Source organism: Erithacus rubecula (genome assembly GCF_903797595.1).
Source record: "Erithacus rubecula genome assembly, chromosome: 6".
Lineage (NCBI taxonomy): Eukaryota > Metazoa > Chordata > Aves > Passeriformes > Muscicapidae > Erithacus > Erithacus rubecula.
The window spans coordinates 9657470-9671962 of NC_136688.1; the positions used below are offsets into that span (position 1 = coordinate 9657470).

The following is a 14493-nucleotide window of genomic DNA, read 5'->3' on the forward strand; positions in this document are numbered from 1 at the left end:
TCCGGCCTCGATCCCCAGCGCGATCTTCCGCGGCGCTTCCCGGTGGGGACGCTGGGTCAGGGGCGGTTCAGCCTCTATCGCTGAGGCGAGAGGTGCCCTGAGCGGGCCCGGCTCTGAGGGGGCTCGCGCCCCCGCCGAACCCGAACCCAAAACCCCGAACCCCGGCCCGGCCCTGCGGCCCTCGGGGAGACCTTTCATCGCCCCGGCCCGGGGAAGACATGAAAACAAAGTTGTCGAGAAAATAACACAAACAGTCTCTTCTGGTCATGTTGGTGTCAGTCGCTGTGTCACTGCAGTGGAGAGCAGTCCGTAGAGCCCCACTGAGGCAGATCTCCCGAGGTCTCTGCTCTGGGCAGGGATGGAGATTTTCCCCTGGGTGTTGTTCTGGGTCTGTAACAGTTTGTCCTGGTAATTGGCGTTGCTGCCTTGAATGTCATTGCTGCAATATTCCTTCAGACAGGGTGCTCTGCACCAGCACTTACAGCTCCTGTGCTCAGGAGTAATTAATTAAGGTATTTTAGTCCTTGTTATTAATTCAAGTAAATAATTTCTGCAATTTTTATCAACGTACCTGGTCTGCTGCCCTTAATCCTGACAGGATTGTACAGAGGTTTGCTCACAGCTTTAAAGCAGTTTTTCTCTCCCAAACCTTAGTTAAACTGATTGAGATCACACACAGCTCCTGGGTTAATGTTAAGTCTTGCCAAATGATTTTTATGAAGTTAAATTCCAGTGAATCTGTACCACAAAACAGAAACCCTGAAGTTCAAGAAGCTGTGCTGCAGGACCTGGTGGCACCCCGCTGTGCCACTGCCAGGACCTGTTCAGGTGTTCCTGTGGACCATCAGGTCCAACTGCTGTCCCAGCACTGCCAGGGCACCCCCAGGGCTCTCTACTCATGTACTTACCTGGATCAGGCTTATTCTGGCACCTTTATACATTTTTACTTTTTGAGACCAGAAGACGTACGCAAGATGTTCTCCTCCATCTTCCTTCTCAGTTTTGGCAGTATTTTTTTTTTTCATGTGCCATTCCCTTGGATTTCTATATGAAGGTATTAGATCCTCCTCACTGCGCTAGATCTGTACGTTCCATCACCTCAGAGCATATCAGCCTCAAGGATTTATCTTCTGGAGAGTTATTTCAAGTCCTTTTGTCATCTTTGCTTATCTTTGGTGCACTGTGTGTCCTTGTGCCACTTATGCTTGGAGCTGCCCTGCCCTGGCAGGGAAGTCACAGCTGGGTTGAACAGTTATAAAATTTCATGGTTTATCTCTGGTCTGTGGGGTTTTGGATAGAAAATGTATGGGCATAGTCTGGGGATAACTCCTAGCTGTCAGCTACTTGTAGACCACCCCATGCTGTCTTGCAGGTCCCTGTGGCACCAGTGTTACCAACTTTCCCAGAATTTACTGTTCTCCATCAAGGAGCAGCAGTTGGCAGATGTGTTGAAGCACCTTCAGAGGAATGTTTTGAGTAAGGGCTGCAGTCTGTGTAAGCTGAGGAAGGGGTGTCAGTGGCTGTCTGTGAGTGTGTGTGTTGACTGGTTCTAACATTGTGTGCGCACATTTTTTGATTTTCAGGTTCTTCAACTAATTTTTAAATATAGAATTTAAAAAACCCCAACTAGTCCTGCATGCACTGTGGGGTCAGTCAGAGGGACAGAGGGTTCCTCTCTTCCTCTCTGCTGGGATTCACTGCCTAGGGAATGGCACTTCTGACAGGCTTGGACAGATGTGAAGAGGTAAATGCCAGAGTTCCTTGGGGATGATGGAGTTGTGGTCTTTGGCTGTGACCAGAGAGGCAGGTTGGGGGTTATTTGTGCATTTAAGGGCTGGTTTGGGAGTCAGGGGAGCCAAGCTCTCAGTCCATTCCCAGCTTTCCTTGGGATGCTCTCTGGTTGGGCTTGGGGCAGGCACTGGTCCCCAGTACGGATGGGGCAGGGGGAGGATTTGGGCTCAGTGGGAAGGAAATGAGGGATGGTGCTGTGCAGAGTGATCAGCCTGTGTCAGCACAGCCGTGCAGGGCACTGGGATCTGGGTAAAACTCAGATTCCTGGTGTTCAGGGATGCAAGGTCTGAGGGATTGGATTTACCTGTGGCTTCCCAGGACAGCAGGAACAAGAGAAAATGTGGTGCCAGAGCTGTGTCCTAGCAGGCTGTGTTTCCCTCTGAGGACAGGGAGTCTCTGGGCTGAGGTGAGATTGCTGTGAGTGCTTGGATGAGCAATCCAAGCAATCTGAGAGAACGGGGAGCTGAGATTTGCAGGCACTGATGGAACTATTGCCTAAAGTCTGGTTTGTGTCTGTGAGAACTGGGATTTGGGCTGGAGAGGCGCAGTTGGGAGCAAAGGATGGAGCACATTTGCTCCATGGGTGTGTAAGGAAGGACAGGGAAGGGGAGGTTTTATAGATTGTATCGATATTTATACAAATTTAGGGTCGGAGGCGGCCGGGAGGGGCAGCGGCAGAGAGAACGATTCTGATTGGCTGCTGCGTGGCCCCGGGGGTCGGGGCGGGTGGTCGCCTTGGCGACCCTGACGCCGCCATTGTCCCCATCAGAGCGTGTCCGGGGGTCTCTGGGCCCCGGCATCTCCCGGTCCCGGGATCTCGGTCCCCAGAACCACCCGGGGCTCTTCCCCTCGGCCGGCACGGCGCCCGAGCCGCCCCGAGCCGCCCGTCCCTCACGGGCCCGGGACCGCCGGAGCCGCAAGATGGCGGCGCGCGGGCCGTGAGGGGACGCAACCCTGAGGGAGGCGCGGAGCCGCTGCTGCCCCGCTGCAGGAGCTCGGCGCTCTCTGCTCCCTCCCTGCCGTGGGAAGGGTGGGAATGGCTTGTACAGCTCCAGCCGCTGAGAGACCCCGGCCAGCAGGGCAGGTGTTTCGGGCTCTTGCTTCGCCTAAACTTTATGTGGGCTGTAGGGCAGGTGATCTTGTTACTGTGAGCCCACTTGGAAATTGAACTCCTCTAAACATCTGCAAAAGGCATTACCAATTATTTCAACTGAGTAACTTAATTATTAGGGAAAAGAGAAAACAAGTTTTTGCCTCCTGAAACTGAGCATGGCTCTTGGCTGGAAATGTTGGAGAATCCTTGTAACAGGCCCTGAGTCAGGGGTTTATACTGCTCCCTCTTTTTATATGGTTCCACTTGGGACAGCTGCCACAGTCCCTCTTCCGTATAGGCACAAATGTGATTTTGTACAACCTTCTCATGCTTTGTCCCTGTTTTTAAAACACATTTATCCAGGCCATACCACCCTTCCTGTTGAATGTCAGTCCCCAAACCCAAAAGGAAATGTGTGGTTTCAGGTATTTTTCTGAGTTTCTGATACTCAATGTCAAACCATTATGAAAATCCAGTGAAAGAGACAGAGATGGATTTATAAGTATAACTTAACTATTTTAATAACTCTTGTACAGTGCATGGTTATATCATTGTCTCCTTAGCTCAGGTACATCAGTGTACAGTACTTTATAGCAGTGTCTGCAGGCAGAACAAACAGAACAGATGCACAGCTCAGTTGCTTGAACATTTGTAAAATTTTCCTCTGCAATAAGGTCTGCTGAAGTTTGGTTTTGGAAGTGTTCCTGTGGCTCCCAGCTTTACAGAGCTGTCATGTACACTCCTGTTAAAATCCCAGATAAATAATTCCCAGTGATTTGCTTTCCTCTACACCCCAGGACTAGAAGGTGGTGTGTTTCCTAGCTCAACATTAGTTTTTATTTTCATTTTAGAAACTTTCTCGCCTCCTGTGATTGCCATCCTGCTTCCCTTCTCCACCCTAATCCAGAGCCAGGGCTTCTCAGGAGGATTGTCCTCTTCATCCCTCCCTGACAAGGTGAGTGCCCTTCTCAGATCCCAGCAGGGCTGTGACCAAACCCAGGATCCTCCCCTGCCTGCACCCTCACTCTGCTAGTGCCAGCACTGTCCTCTTCCACATGGAGAAAACTGATTATCCATTGGAGACACTTCAGAATAAAGCCAAAACTGAGGTGCACTGGTGTTCTCAGATTTAGACACGAGTTTCCCAGATGCTGTTTTAAAGCTTTTTCCATTAAATGTGCAAGGACAGGCACAAATTTGGGCAAAGACTCAGCACGTGCTGAGAGAGAAAACCCAACTGTCCCTGGGCTGTGGGCAGCTCTGGAGCTGTGTTTGCTTCACTGCTCTGCAATCAGGTTGGTCTGTCAGTTAAACAGAGATAGAGATGCCTGTGCCAGCCTTGCTGTGGGCAGGAGCTACGCTGCTTGCTTGAGTTTTGAGACTGAGAGTAAATTTTGGAAGCATAATCACAAATTCTGCCTCTAGGGAGAGAAATTTTCCTCACCCCTATTTACAAATTGTTATATACAAATGCACATAACTTTATGAAGGAAAACAGGAAGTCAAGAGCAAGATCCTGTGCTGAATTAGATTTTTTTTTTCCTTATGCCCATTTATTTGGAGTTAAACCTGCCTTTCCCAGTGCTTTGGGGTTTCAGCTATTTGGGAATCATTTCAGCTGACTTTTTGCACTGAAAACGTGAAGGTGGGGACGAGTGACCAACACCCTGGGAAGGGCTGTGGGTGTGCCTGGGTCGGGAGCAAATGGTCAGGGCTTATCTTCTCCTGGTTTGAGGCCGGGTTTGGCAACAGCACAACATTCCAGGGCAGGATCAGTGCCCCAGGGAAGGGCTCACAGCTGCCCTGAGCCCCGGCCTCTGCAGGTGGAACTCACCTATTTCCACACCCAGATCCCTTTGTCTGTCACTCCTGCTCGTTTCTAGGCACTGAGAGCTCATTTCAGCTGCTCAGAGATGTGTATTTAAGGAAGCAGCCAGACTTTGGGAATGTGTGTTGCCATTCCAGCCTTGTCCAATGAGGGGACACAGGGGGACAGGGAGCTGTCACCAGGCCTGTGCTCGTGAGCTGCAGGGGACACCTGCACTGAGGAGGAAATGGAAATGGGGCTGCCTTAGGCTACCCAGAGAGGTTGTGATCCCCATCCCAGGAATTGTCCAAGGCCAGGCTGGACAGGGTTTGGAACAACTTGGGCTTGTGTGAGGTGTCCCTGCCCATGATGGGGGATGGAACAGGATGAGCTTTAATGTCCTTTCTTTAAACCCAAACCAGTGCAGGGTTCCAAAGCCTTATTCCCATGGAGCAGGCTCCAGCCTTGAGGCTGCCTCTCCTTGCTGTGCCACACCTGCTCTGCCAGCAAGGGGGAAGCAGGGACAGCCCTTGGAGAAAAGCTCTGGGGGTCTTTGTTTGCTCGAGTCCAGCCCTTGTACATCCAGCCCCATGTGAATCCTGCTCCGATAGCATGCACAGAAAATTCCAGTATAAAATATATAGTTATAAAAAAAATACTTCATGCAAAATTAAAACACCTTTCCCAGTGGGACATGGTCTTATGTCAACCCTTCCCAAGAGTGTTCAAGGAATTGTCACTCTGATGGCAGCTGGACCCCAAAGGAGCTCTGCTGCCTCCGGCCTGGGCCGGGAATCATTGCTTTCATTCCCTTTTTTCTGCACTACTTAGGGCTAAGAGCTGAAATAAAGCAGAGAGACTTTAATTAGCAGAATCAATCCTTTCCTGGCGGCGCTTCATGATTTCTTGGAGCTCTGACTCGCCTCTGCTTTTCTGGAATGGAAACAAAAGTTTGGATTTGAAAATTTGGATTTGAACTTCAAGCTGTAGTTAAATTACAGTATTTAAAGAATGCTGTAGGAGTAGAGCTAGTTTCAAAGAGATAGGTGATATCAGTAAAAAGCAGATTAATTAGTGGAAATAGGGGGATCTCCCTTATAAATTTGGGGCCTTTTTGCTTAAAAGACACTTCAGAATTTTTATGTGTGTTTTATTGCTGGTGTGGATTTTAGTTGCATTGCATTTTGTTTATTTTTTTCAATTGTATTTCTTAAGATGCCTGTTTAATGAGCTATCTGACAGTGCTGGTACAGTCCCCATTCCAGCAGGAATTATCCAGAAAATCACTTACCTCCAGCAAGTTTTTCTCCACTGTGATCTTGCTGTATACTCTGTTTCCCTCATCACCACACACCTTCTTCAGCTCCTCTCTGTTGAGGGAGAAGAGCTGAGCTCCAGTGAGGATGCCCAGGTGCTCCACGGTCCTGGGGAGACACAAAGTGGGGAGATGATGGTTGTGCTGCACGTGGCCTCGTGCCAGAGGTGAGGAGTGGGAGGTGGGGGCAGGGAGCTGCACTGGGACCAGATCACAGGGCCCTGGGGCTGAGCCAGAGTGGCACCTGGGATTCCAGTGGCATTTCAGGCCGTGGGTTTAGTTCCTTCATTATTTTTCTTCAAGAAAATGTTTGTAAGAAAAAGGGAGTGAGTTTGGGCTCTGAACATCCTGGTTATAGAGCCTGGATTGAATAGGGTTGAAATCTGATTTGCAACACAGGCTCTGTAAGTAAATCCCAGTGAGTTGTCCCAGGTCAGATGGTGCCAGCAGCCTCCCCTGCTCCTTCTCCAGGGAAGGACAAGAATTCCAGGTGGCAACAGAACAAATCTTACTCTTTGCTGAATGACTTGGCCTCCAGCCAGGCTTTGACTTCTTCAGTGCTGGATTCAAAGGTGAGGGGCACAAAAACTTGCTGAGGCTTTTCCACTTTGAAATTCCTGTGAGGAGGCTGAATTTTATTGTTTGTGATCTTCTTTAGCAGCTCGTCATTCAGCTCATCCATTTGGTGAATTAGTTCTGTAGAAACAGGTAGGGAATGAAATCAAGTCTTCAGTCAAAAATCCCATTAAATGTGTTTGTGGGGAATTTGTAAGGAAAATGAGGGTGTGGCTCAGCATTTTTATTTAAATTCAGCCCAGAAAAGTGGTTGCCATTTTCTGTGCCCCTGCATTGCCATTTATTTTCCTCCCATCACCCCTTGGCTGTTGCCTGATGTGGAAGGACAGATCTGTGAGAATCTACAGTTGGACTTTTGGGATTGCGGCCTTTTCAGTTCTCTCTGCTACTTCTAGTCAGTAATTTGCTGATCCCAGAGCTCCAGGTTTTGCTCTGCAGTGGAACAGAAAAGGCAGGAAGTACAAACTGGGAATGAGTCACACACTCATGATGAAATGATGTGAAAGGTCCCTTCCAGCCCAGGCCATCCAGTGATTCCATGAAAACTGCAGTGACACTTCATCCAGTGTCACTTTCCCCACGTAACTCCTGAGGACTGTGGAGGGTAACTCGGTGTTAGGAACAGATTTGTGCCCTTTTACTGCAGGGCTTTCCATTGTCCCAAAAGAGCTCTTCCTTCCAGGAGTGGACAGAGTGGGATAAGGGTAAGGTGACCTTGTCTCTCTCCTGCTCTGTGACCACTGCAATATGTGCAGGGTGAGGGAGGGATGTGGTTCTCCCTTTTGGCTGGGAATTCTGTGGAACCACATGAAGGAACCAGCCAGGCAGGTGCCATGTGTGTGGCAGCCAAAGGAAGGGAGAGAAAGAGATTGACCTGAGCTGTTTCTTAGACACACTTAAATGTTTTGGAAGAGAAAGGAAACTCTCTCCTTTGGAGGAGGAGGAAGGTCAAACTGGAGGAAGGAGGAATGGGGTGATCACTTACTGCCCTGCTCGTCCTGGAGTGCCTGAGAGCCTGGGAGGCACCACAGGCTCCAGGGCTGCTCTCTTGGCTCTACCTAGAATAACCTCTAGATTCAGTGCTGTTCTATTTCTGAACACTGAAAGGTGCAGGGGAGCCCTTTGGATAGGTCTGGTCCCTGGAGCACCCAAATCCAGGGGATCCCAGCGTGGGACACAGAGTGGGACACACACGTACGTTCTTTGGCGTCCTGTGGAGAGTTGCGTGATAACATCTCACTGCCCCACTTATCCCCGGCGTAGCTGGCAGGCATCTTGTGAGTTGGACTGGATGGGCCATAGCCCCTGGGGCTCAGGTCTCCTTTGTACCTCTGGTTAGACTGGATAGAAAGGGAAAAAAAATTAAGAATTTTTTTTCCACCGTTTTTAATTTTCTTAAACTTTTCACCTCACACCCACGGAGGGACAAACTGCCATGTTGTCCTTGTGCTGATGTGGGGCTGGTGAGACCTCACATGGAGCTGCATGGAAGAAGTTAATTTCTGGGAATGAAGAGCCCAAAGCAAAGACTGAAGTTTGCAAAAGGGATTTCTAGAGATGCCAAACATGTTCAATCCTAATGAAAGGCAAAGCCTCAGTGCTCCATAGCTGGGATGTAAGGTGTGACCACTGCCAAGGGCCTGGAGCAGACTGGAAAGTTTTTTGACATTTCAATTAAACTAGCTAGGATTTATCCAGAAGCCTACTGGGCTCCCTTAGGCTTCATCCAGACTCTTCAATACCAAAATAGGGAAGCAATTCCATGCTTCCCTGGGGCATTTGGAACACTTCAGCTCCATATTGCTGCAGTGCAAGTTGCAGTATTCACTTAATTCTCACGTAGATGGCATTTCCATCTGCCTCCACTCAAGTGAAGTGTTTCCTGCTGCTAACTGAACTGGATGAGGGAAGTGTCCATCTTTAATTTTGCCCCCAACAAAAATCTTGACATAGAAAAATATGGAAAACAGGAGGCTGCTGTACAGATGGGAAGGATAGGCCTTATTTGGGAAGGCAATAGTGGCAAAATGGAGTTTTATCATATGACACTCAGGAATCTCCTGACTTTGTCTACTTCTGAGGGTTCATCCTGACTTGTGCATAGTATCCTAAGAAATCCAGGGGGTCTAATGACAAGATTATTCCCAGAGGCAGATTGTGCCCTGCAGCTGGTACCAGTCAGGTACCACCTGACTACAGACCTGTTCGAGCTCTTCCAGTTTCACCACATCCAGGATATTGTATGGAACATAACCAGCCTGTCCACTCCGGTTGAGCAACTTCCACCATTGCTTATTATCTTCCAACACCTGAGGGACAAAAATTAATCTGCTAGTGGGAACATGGACAGACACAGGCAGAATATAGGCAGACACAACCAGAATATAGTGAGGATGGGCCACCCAGAAGGACATCACTGAGGCCAGGAGCTCTGATTAGGTCTGCTGCTCTCAGATGCAATCCAGGATTGAAACTTTTCCTGGAAGGCATCAGAATTTATCATAAGGATGAACAGGAGAGCATGTCTGTGTGCTGAAAAACTCATAGTTGCTACATAATGTCCATGTTTCTCCAGATCTTTTTTTTTCCCAATGACTGAGTTTCTGTTGTCTTTTTGTGTTAAAATAGATAAATAAATAAAAAGCCACATTTTGCACAGAAACCTTTTCCCCAGGTAACAGATTGGTGTTAGCCCAAGTCATGTTCTACATTCTCCAGCTGCAGGAAGAGAAAAGTTATGAAAAAGGTGTTTTTCAGAGAAAACAATTCCCCATGGAGAGGGAAGTGAAGTACAGACCCAGGATGAGCACAGCAGGACAGGGAGTTGTTGTCCCCTCTCCTCACTGTGGTTACAGTGGGACTGATGTGTTTGAACTGAGGAAGTGACACAGCACAGTTCCAGCTTTGGATCTGAGCAGAGCTCCATGTCACTGCTCAGACACCACCTAGAGCTGGTGCTTGCTGGTATCCTGAGCTCTCTCCTGTCCCTGGGAAGGGGAAGGGACACACCTTTTCCCAGGAATGGTCACCTACCTCCAGGATTTCATCCTTGAGCACCGAGAGCTCATTGGCGTTTCGTGCGGTGAAATCATAGCGGATTTTGGCAAATCTCCTGGGAGCTCCCTGGGCCTCAAAATTCCTGCAGGAGGAAAAGCTGGAATTTTAGTGGAGGCCCATCCAATTACAAGGCCAAGAAAATCAGAATTGGAGAAGAGAAATGATCCTAATTCTTTCCCTGTTCCACATTGCATCATTTCCCCGTTCCTATCAGGACTAGTGATATGGTGAATGAGAAAAATAAGTTATTTTGCTGATATAATTGGATTTAAGGTATTTTGCTTTGGATTTGGACTATTATAGTAAAGGTCATAAATCCTTTAGATTAGAACAGAAACTCATGGAAAAATAGTCTGGATTGAGGTTTTTTCCTAGACTAGAGCTGGCAACAGAAAAGTGGATGGTCAGCTGAAAACTTGACTCAAATCCCTGCAAAGTCATGTGTCAAATCATGGCAGAGGACTGATGTGGAATTTGTGAAGAGTTTGGAGATGTGACAATTTCCAGGGTGTGAGCTCATGTAAACAAGGAAGCAGATAAAGCCTCTAAACTCTGAATTAAAAGCACTTTGATGGAAGTTTTGCACCATGGAGTAACTGGTGATGGAAAATGCACATTGAGGCTGTTAAAAGGTGGAAGACCCATCTTTCCCTTGGAAAAAACCTGAGGCAAAAGGGTGGCCTGGCTGGTTCTGGGTTTGGAAGTGAACTTTTCTAGACTTCTGAAGAAAGGGGAGGGGTTTTCCCCATTTTCTAGAATTCTGTCTCATTAAGAGTTGTCTGAACCCTGCACCCTGTCAGTTCCCTGGGGGAGAGGTGGCCAGGACTGGAATATATTGTTTTATTCAGCCTCTCATCAGTGGTTTGCCTTTGGTTGTGTCTCAAGCCAAGGGATAGCTGCTGTCTCCAAAACAAAGCTCCTTCCTCAGCTGAAATGTTTTCCAGCAGCACTGGGAGCTCAGGCTGCTCTTCCCTGGCCCTGTGTTTCCAACAGGGCAAGGTCTGTGTGTGCCCTTCCCTTAGGGCAGATTCCTTCTGTCTGTGCAACCTGTGGTGGCTTTGGCATGAGTGGAGAGATCCTCAGGGGTGTCCAGAGGAGGCCAGGAAGGGCCAGGAAGTGCTCCAAGGGCTGGAGCATTACACAGACAGGCTGGGAGAGCTGGGAATGTTCAGCCTGGAGAAGAGAAAGCTCCAGGGAGCCCTTAGAGCCCTTTCCAGTGCCTAAAGGGGCTCCAGGAGAGCTGGAGAGGGACTTTGGGGAAGAGCCTGGAGTGACAGGACAAGGGGGAATGGCTCCCCACTGCCAGAGGGTGGGTTTAGATGGGATATTGGGATATTCTTCCCACCTATGGGGGTGGGAGGCCCTGGCAAGTTTGCCCAGAGAAACTGTGGCTGCCCCATCCCAGGAAGTGTTCAAGGCCAGGTTGGACAGAGCCTGGAGCAATGTGGGGTAGCAGAAGGTGTCCCTGGCCATGGCAGGGGGCTGGAACTGGGTCATCTTTAAGGTCCCATCCCACCCAATCCATTCTGTAATTCCATGATTCCAACATCTCTGCACATCTGGAAAGCCAAAGCACCATGCAGCATCTTTGGCACTTGATCCTTAAGGGTCACTTTGGTGGGAAACAAGACCTATGGATGGACTGATGAAGTCAGCCTACATTTTTGCCTCCTGTGGAGGAAAACACCTGGGATTTCTTTCCTTGCAGAGCTGCTGCAGACAGTGCTCCCGGGAATAATCCCTCAGCTGATCTTTATCTGCTCTTGGTGGTTACTTATAGTGGCAGAGTTGTGTCCAGGATGCCCCGACTTCCCAGCATCACTGCATGTGTCTGTGTGTGTTCATGAGGTTCCAGGGGAGGAGCTGAAGCTCTGGGGGTGCAGATCCATTACCTGTTTCCATGTGGAGTGACATTCTGTTTGAAGGCATCCCCAGCCTGTGTCTGCTCAGCCGCCTGGCCACGCTTGAGCGAGGAGTTCCGGTAAGGATATCCATTGGCTGAGGAGAGCTGGAAAGGCAGACGTGGGGTCAGTGTTACCAGGAAAGGGGAAAGCTGATCAGAGAAAAGGAGAGGGATAGTGGGAGATGAGATGGTCTGGCAGCTTTTGGTCAAGATGTTCTTCAGGAAAGCTGTGTCCCTGGAGCTCAGTGACATTGTAGGGTCCTGTTGCCTTGAGTCAGGAGAGGCTGATTATTGCTGCCCTTTACCAGCTCATTTGCCTTCAGTATTTAACTGGAGCGAGCAGATCCAACTGAGTTTTGAGGCAACTACTTGTTGCACAGCACCACACTCCCTGCAGCTCCATCTCTCTGGAAAAGGGGGAGGGAGAGGGAGGAGAGGATCCCCAGGGACACAGGACTGACCTCCTCTTGCAAGTGTCCAATGTCGATTTCCCAGGGAGCTCCACGGAAGATTTCTGTGGGTGGTTCCCAGCCATTGCGGAATTTGGGGATGTAGGTGGGGATATTCGCATCTCGGGGCCACTCAGCTCTAGGACACAAAGTGGGAATATGAGGTGACATTGACAAGGAATGTGTCTTTGAGAGCATCCCCTCATAGGAGAAGCAGGAGCATCAGGGCATCCAAATATCCCCTCTGCCTGGGGAACCTGGGGAGATGGCGGCTCTGTCCTCACCTGGATCTGGTCCATGTCTCCCCCAGGGAATCCCAGAGGTTTATCTCTTTGGGTGTCAGGTGTCCTCTCAGGAAATCCGTGGCATCTTTAGAAAGCAGTGGGCTGAGGACAGACCTGGCCAGCTCAGGGCCACCACAGCTATTGATGATCTGGGTCACACACAAAGCACACAAAGAAGAGAGAACTTGCAAGAAACTGTCAACATGTCAAACCAGGCACACACAAGGAACAGGAATCAAAGACAAAACTGATCCTTGGATCAGCTCAGTCACCTCAAGAATCATCAACCTACGTCTTTGAAGGAGACTGGACAGTTCAGAGGAACATGAGATTTTTCTGGATTGGAGTCAAAGCAAGATCTGATCTACAAATGAGCTGTAGCTACAGACAAGTGTACAAGTATCACAAACTGACAATTCAAAACATGGAAAGTATCTTGCTATTCCTGTGTCCTTTCTGGCTCCTTTCCCAAGTTGGGATTTCTGCTTCCAAGCATTTTCAGTGCTAATATTGAGCCATGTTTGATTGCAAGCTGCAGACTGGATCAGAGGCCAGGAACAACCAGCATCACTTCTGGAGTTCCTGAGAAAGCTGTGGCCAGGCATGAGCAATTTTCTAACCTTTCTGCACAATCTGTCTGCTTGTAAGTGTGAAGTAGAAGTAAGTGAGACCTGGGAATAAGATTTACCAGTTCCAGTGGCCCAAATAGGAAATGCACCAACTCCGAAGCGCTGGGGTTCTGGATGTGCTTCCTCAGTTTGGCCTGGAAAGAGAAACAGAGTTTAATCTTAACCTGAGTGTGCCTTCTCTTTTCTGTCACATGGGGGGAGTGTTGCTGGATGATGAGAAGAGTCAGAGATGGGGGAGTAGGAATCATTAATTTTTACTTTTTAGAGTTTGGGGTTTTTTTGGTTTTTATTTTTATAAAAATTTTTATTTTGTGTCCATTTCTAATTCCCAGTGAATTTCAGGAATGGTGGAATACCCTCTCAGTTAAATCAATGCCTTGGAAGGTAATTTGAACAGACACACAAAACCTTGGCTTATTTTGAAAGTCCTAGTGAGAGTTATGGGTGAGGGTTATGGTTGCTTCTGCCTATTGCAGGGTTGAGAATCCCACTAGTTCCATGAATGAAAACAACAGGATTGGTGTTTTGAGGATCCCTTGGCAATTGCTGACAAGGGACAGTCTCCACCAAGGTCCTGCCTGTGGCAACCGGAGCTGCCCTGGCCACTGAAAGGCTCCAAATCCAGTGGTATTTGAGGTGAACTGTGGCAGAATGGAAGAGCAATAACTTGGGGTTAATCTACTGTAAAAACTGGGTTTTGGTAGCAGCAGAGCTATGGTGAGAAGCCTCTCCAGTTTGTGCTTCCATTCAAGCTCCTTCTCCTGTCCTGGGCTCCTGGCACTGCTGTCATTGGGAGACAGGGTCCCTACTTTGTATTTTTTGGTAAAAATGCAAAGCATTTGAAATGCTGGAGATGAAACATTAATGTGGAGAGGAGAGTGGAAAACAACTGCTGGCAGCAGGGTGACCCAGTGAACGGGCACTCCCCAGGGACTCAGCAGTCATGTGGTGAGGAATGTGGCAGGGCTCCACCACAGAGTCCCAGCTCTGCTCCATGCTCAACCCTGTGCTCTTGCCAGGAGATAAGCTGCTCCTTCTAATCCTGAGCAAGCACAAATTATCCATATTTGCTTCTCAAAGAAAAGGCTGGAGCTTGCACTAAGGTTGTTTACCATCTCTGGGGTTTCCTTATTAATGACTGCCCAGAAAGGAGCTTGGAGGATGTATTTGCTGGACAAGTTTGGTCACAACTGACAGAATTCCTGCTGCCCTGTTAGACTCCTGGTCTCTTGTGTTTCACTGAGCAGAGCTGGTAGCACTGGGAACATCTTCATGTTCTTGCTTTTCATCCCCTCCACAATACAGAGGGGAGAAAGAGAGGGACCAGAAATATTGAGGCAATGGGGGACTTCAGTTACAGTCAAGCAGAGACTTCCCAGGCCTGGATCTGAAAAGACCCAGGCATTGTAACCCTCTGGGCTGCTCTGTCACATCCCAGACTTGATGCTTCTAGTTTTGGTTCAACAGCTTGTCCCAGGCTTGTACAAGCCTGTCACAATGTTCTGAGTTCTGAAGAACCTGGAATTCACACTGCTGTCCCTTGTCAGTGTTTTCCATTCATGTTTCACTCTAAACACTCACTGCTGGGA

At 48.7% G+C, this 14493-nt stretch overlaps 2 protein-coding genes across 4 annotated transcripts in view; one reads left to right on the forward strand and one right to left on the reverse strand.

The window, feature by feature from the left end:
- The first annotated feature begins 3367 nt into the window (after positions 1 to 3367).
- Positions 3368 to 14493, forward strand: part of DEAF1 (DEAF1 transcription factor) — a 77797-nt gene continuing 66671 nt past the window's right edge. The window contains exon 1 of the mRNA XM_079308303.1: positions 3368 to 3839. The gene's annotated coding sequence lies outside the window, so the exon portion shown is untranslated. The remainder of the gene's footprint in view (positions 3840 to 14493) is intronic.
- The window catches only part of EPS8L2 (EPS8 signaling adaptor L2), a 48257-nt gene continuing 37143 nt past the window's right edge, over positions 3380 to 14493 (reverse strand). For all 3 annotated transcript variants that reach the window (XM_079308294.1, XM_079308295.1, XM_079308296.1), the window contains exons 12-21: positions 12964 to 13038; positions 12276 to 12424; positions 12004 to 12130; positions 11532 to 11647; positions 9616 to 9721; positions 8784 to 8891; positions 7781 to 7922; positions 6519 to 6702; positions 5983 to 6115; positions 3380 to 5624 (exon numbers count right to left, since the gene is read on the reverse strand). In XM_079308294.1, coding sequence (XP_079164420.1) covers positions 5553 to 5624; positions 5983 to 6115; positions 6519 to 6702; positions 7781 to 7922; positions 8784 to 8891; positions 9616 to 9721; positions 11532 to 11647; positions 12004 to 12130; positions 12276 to 12424; positions 12964 to 13038 — 1212 coding nt within the window. In that variant the 3' untranslated portion in view covers positions 3380 to 5552. The remainder of the gene's footprint in view (positions 5625 to 5982; positions 6116 to 6518; positions 6703 to 7780; positions 7923 to 8783; positions 8892 to 9615; positions 9722 to 11531; positions 11648 to 12003; positions 12131 to 12275; positions 12425 to 12963; positions 13039 to 14493) is intronic.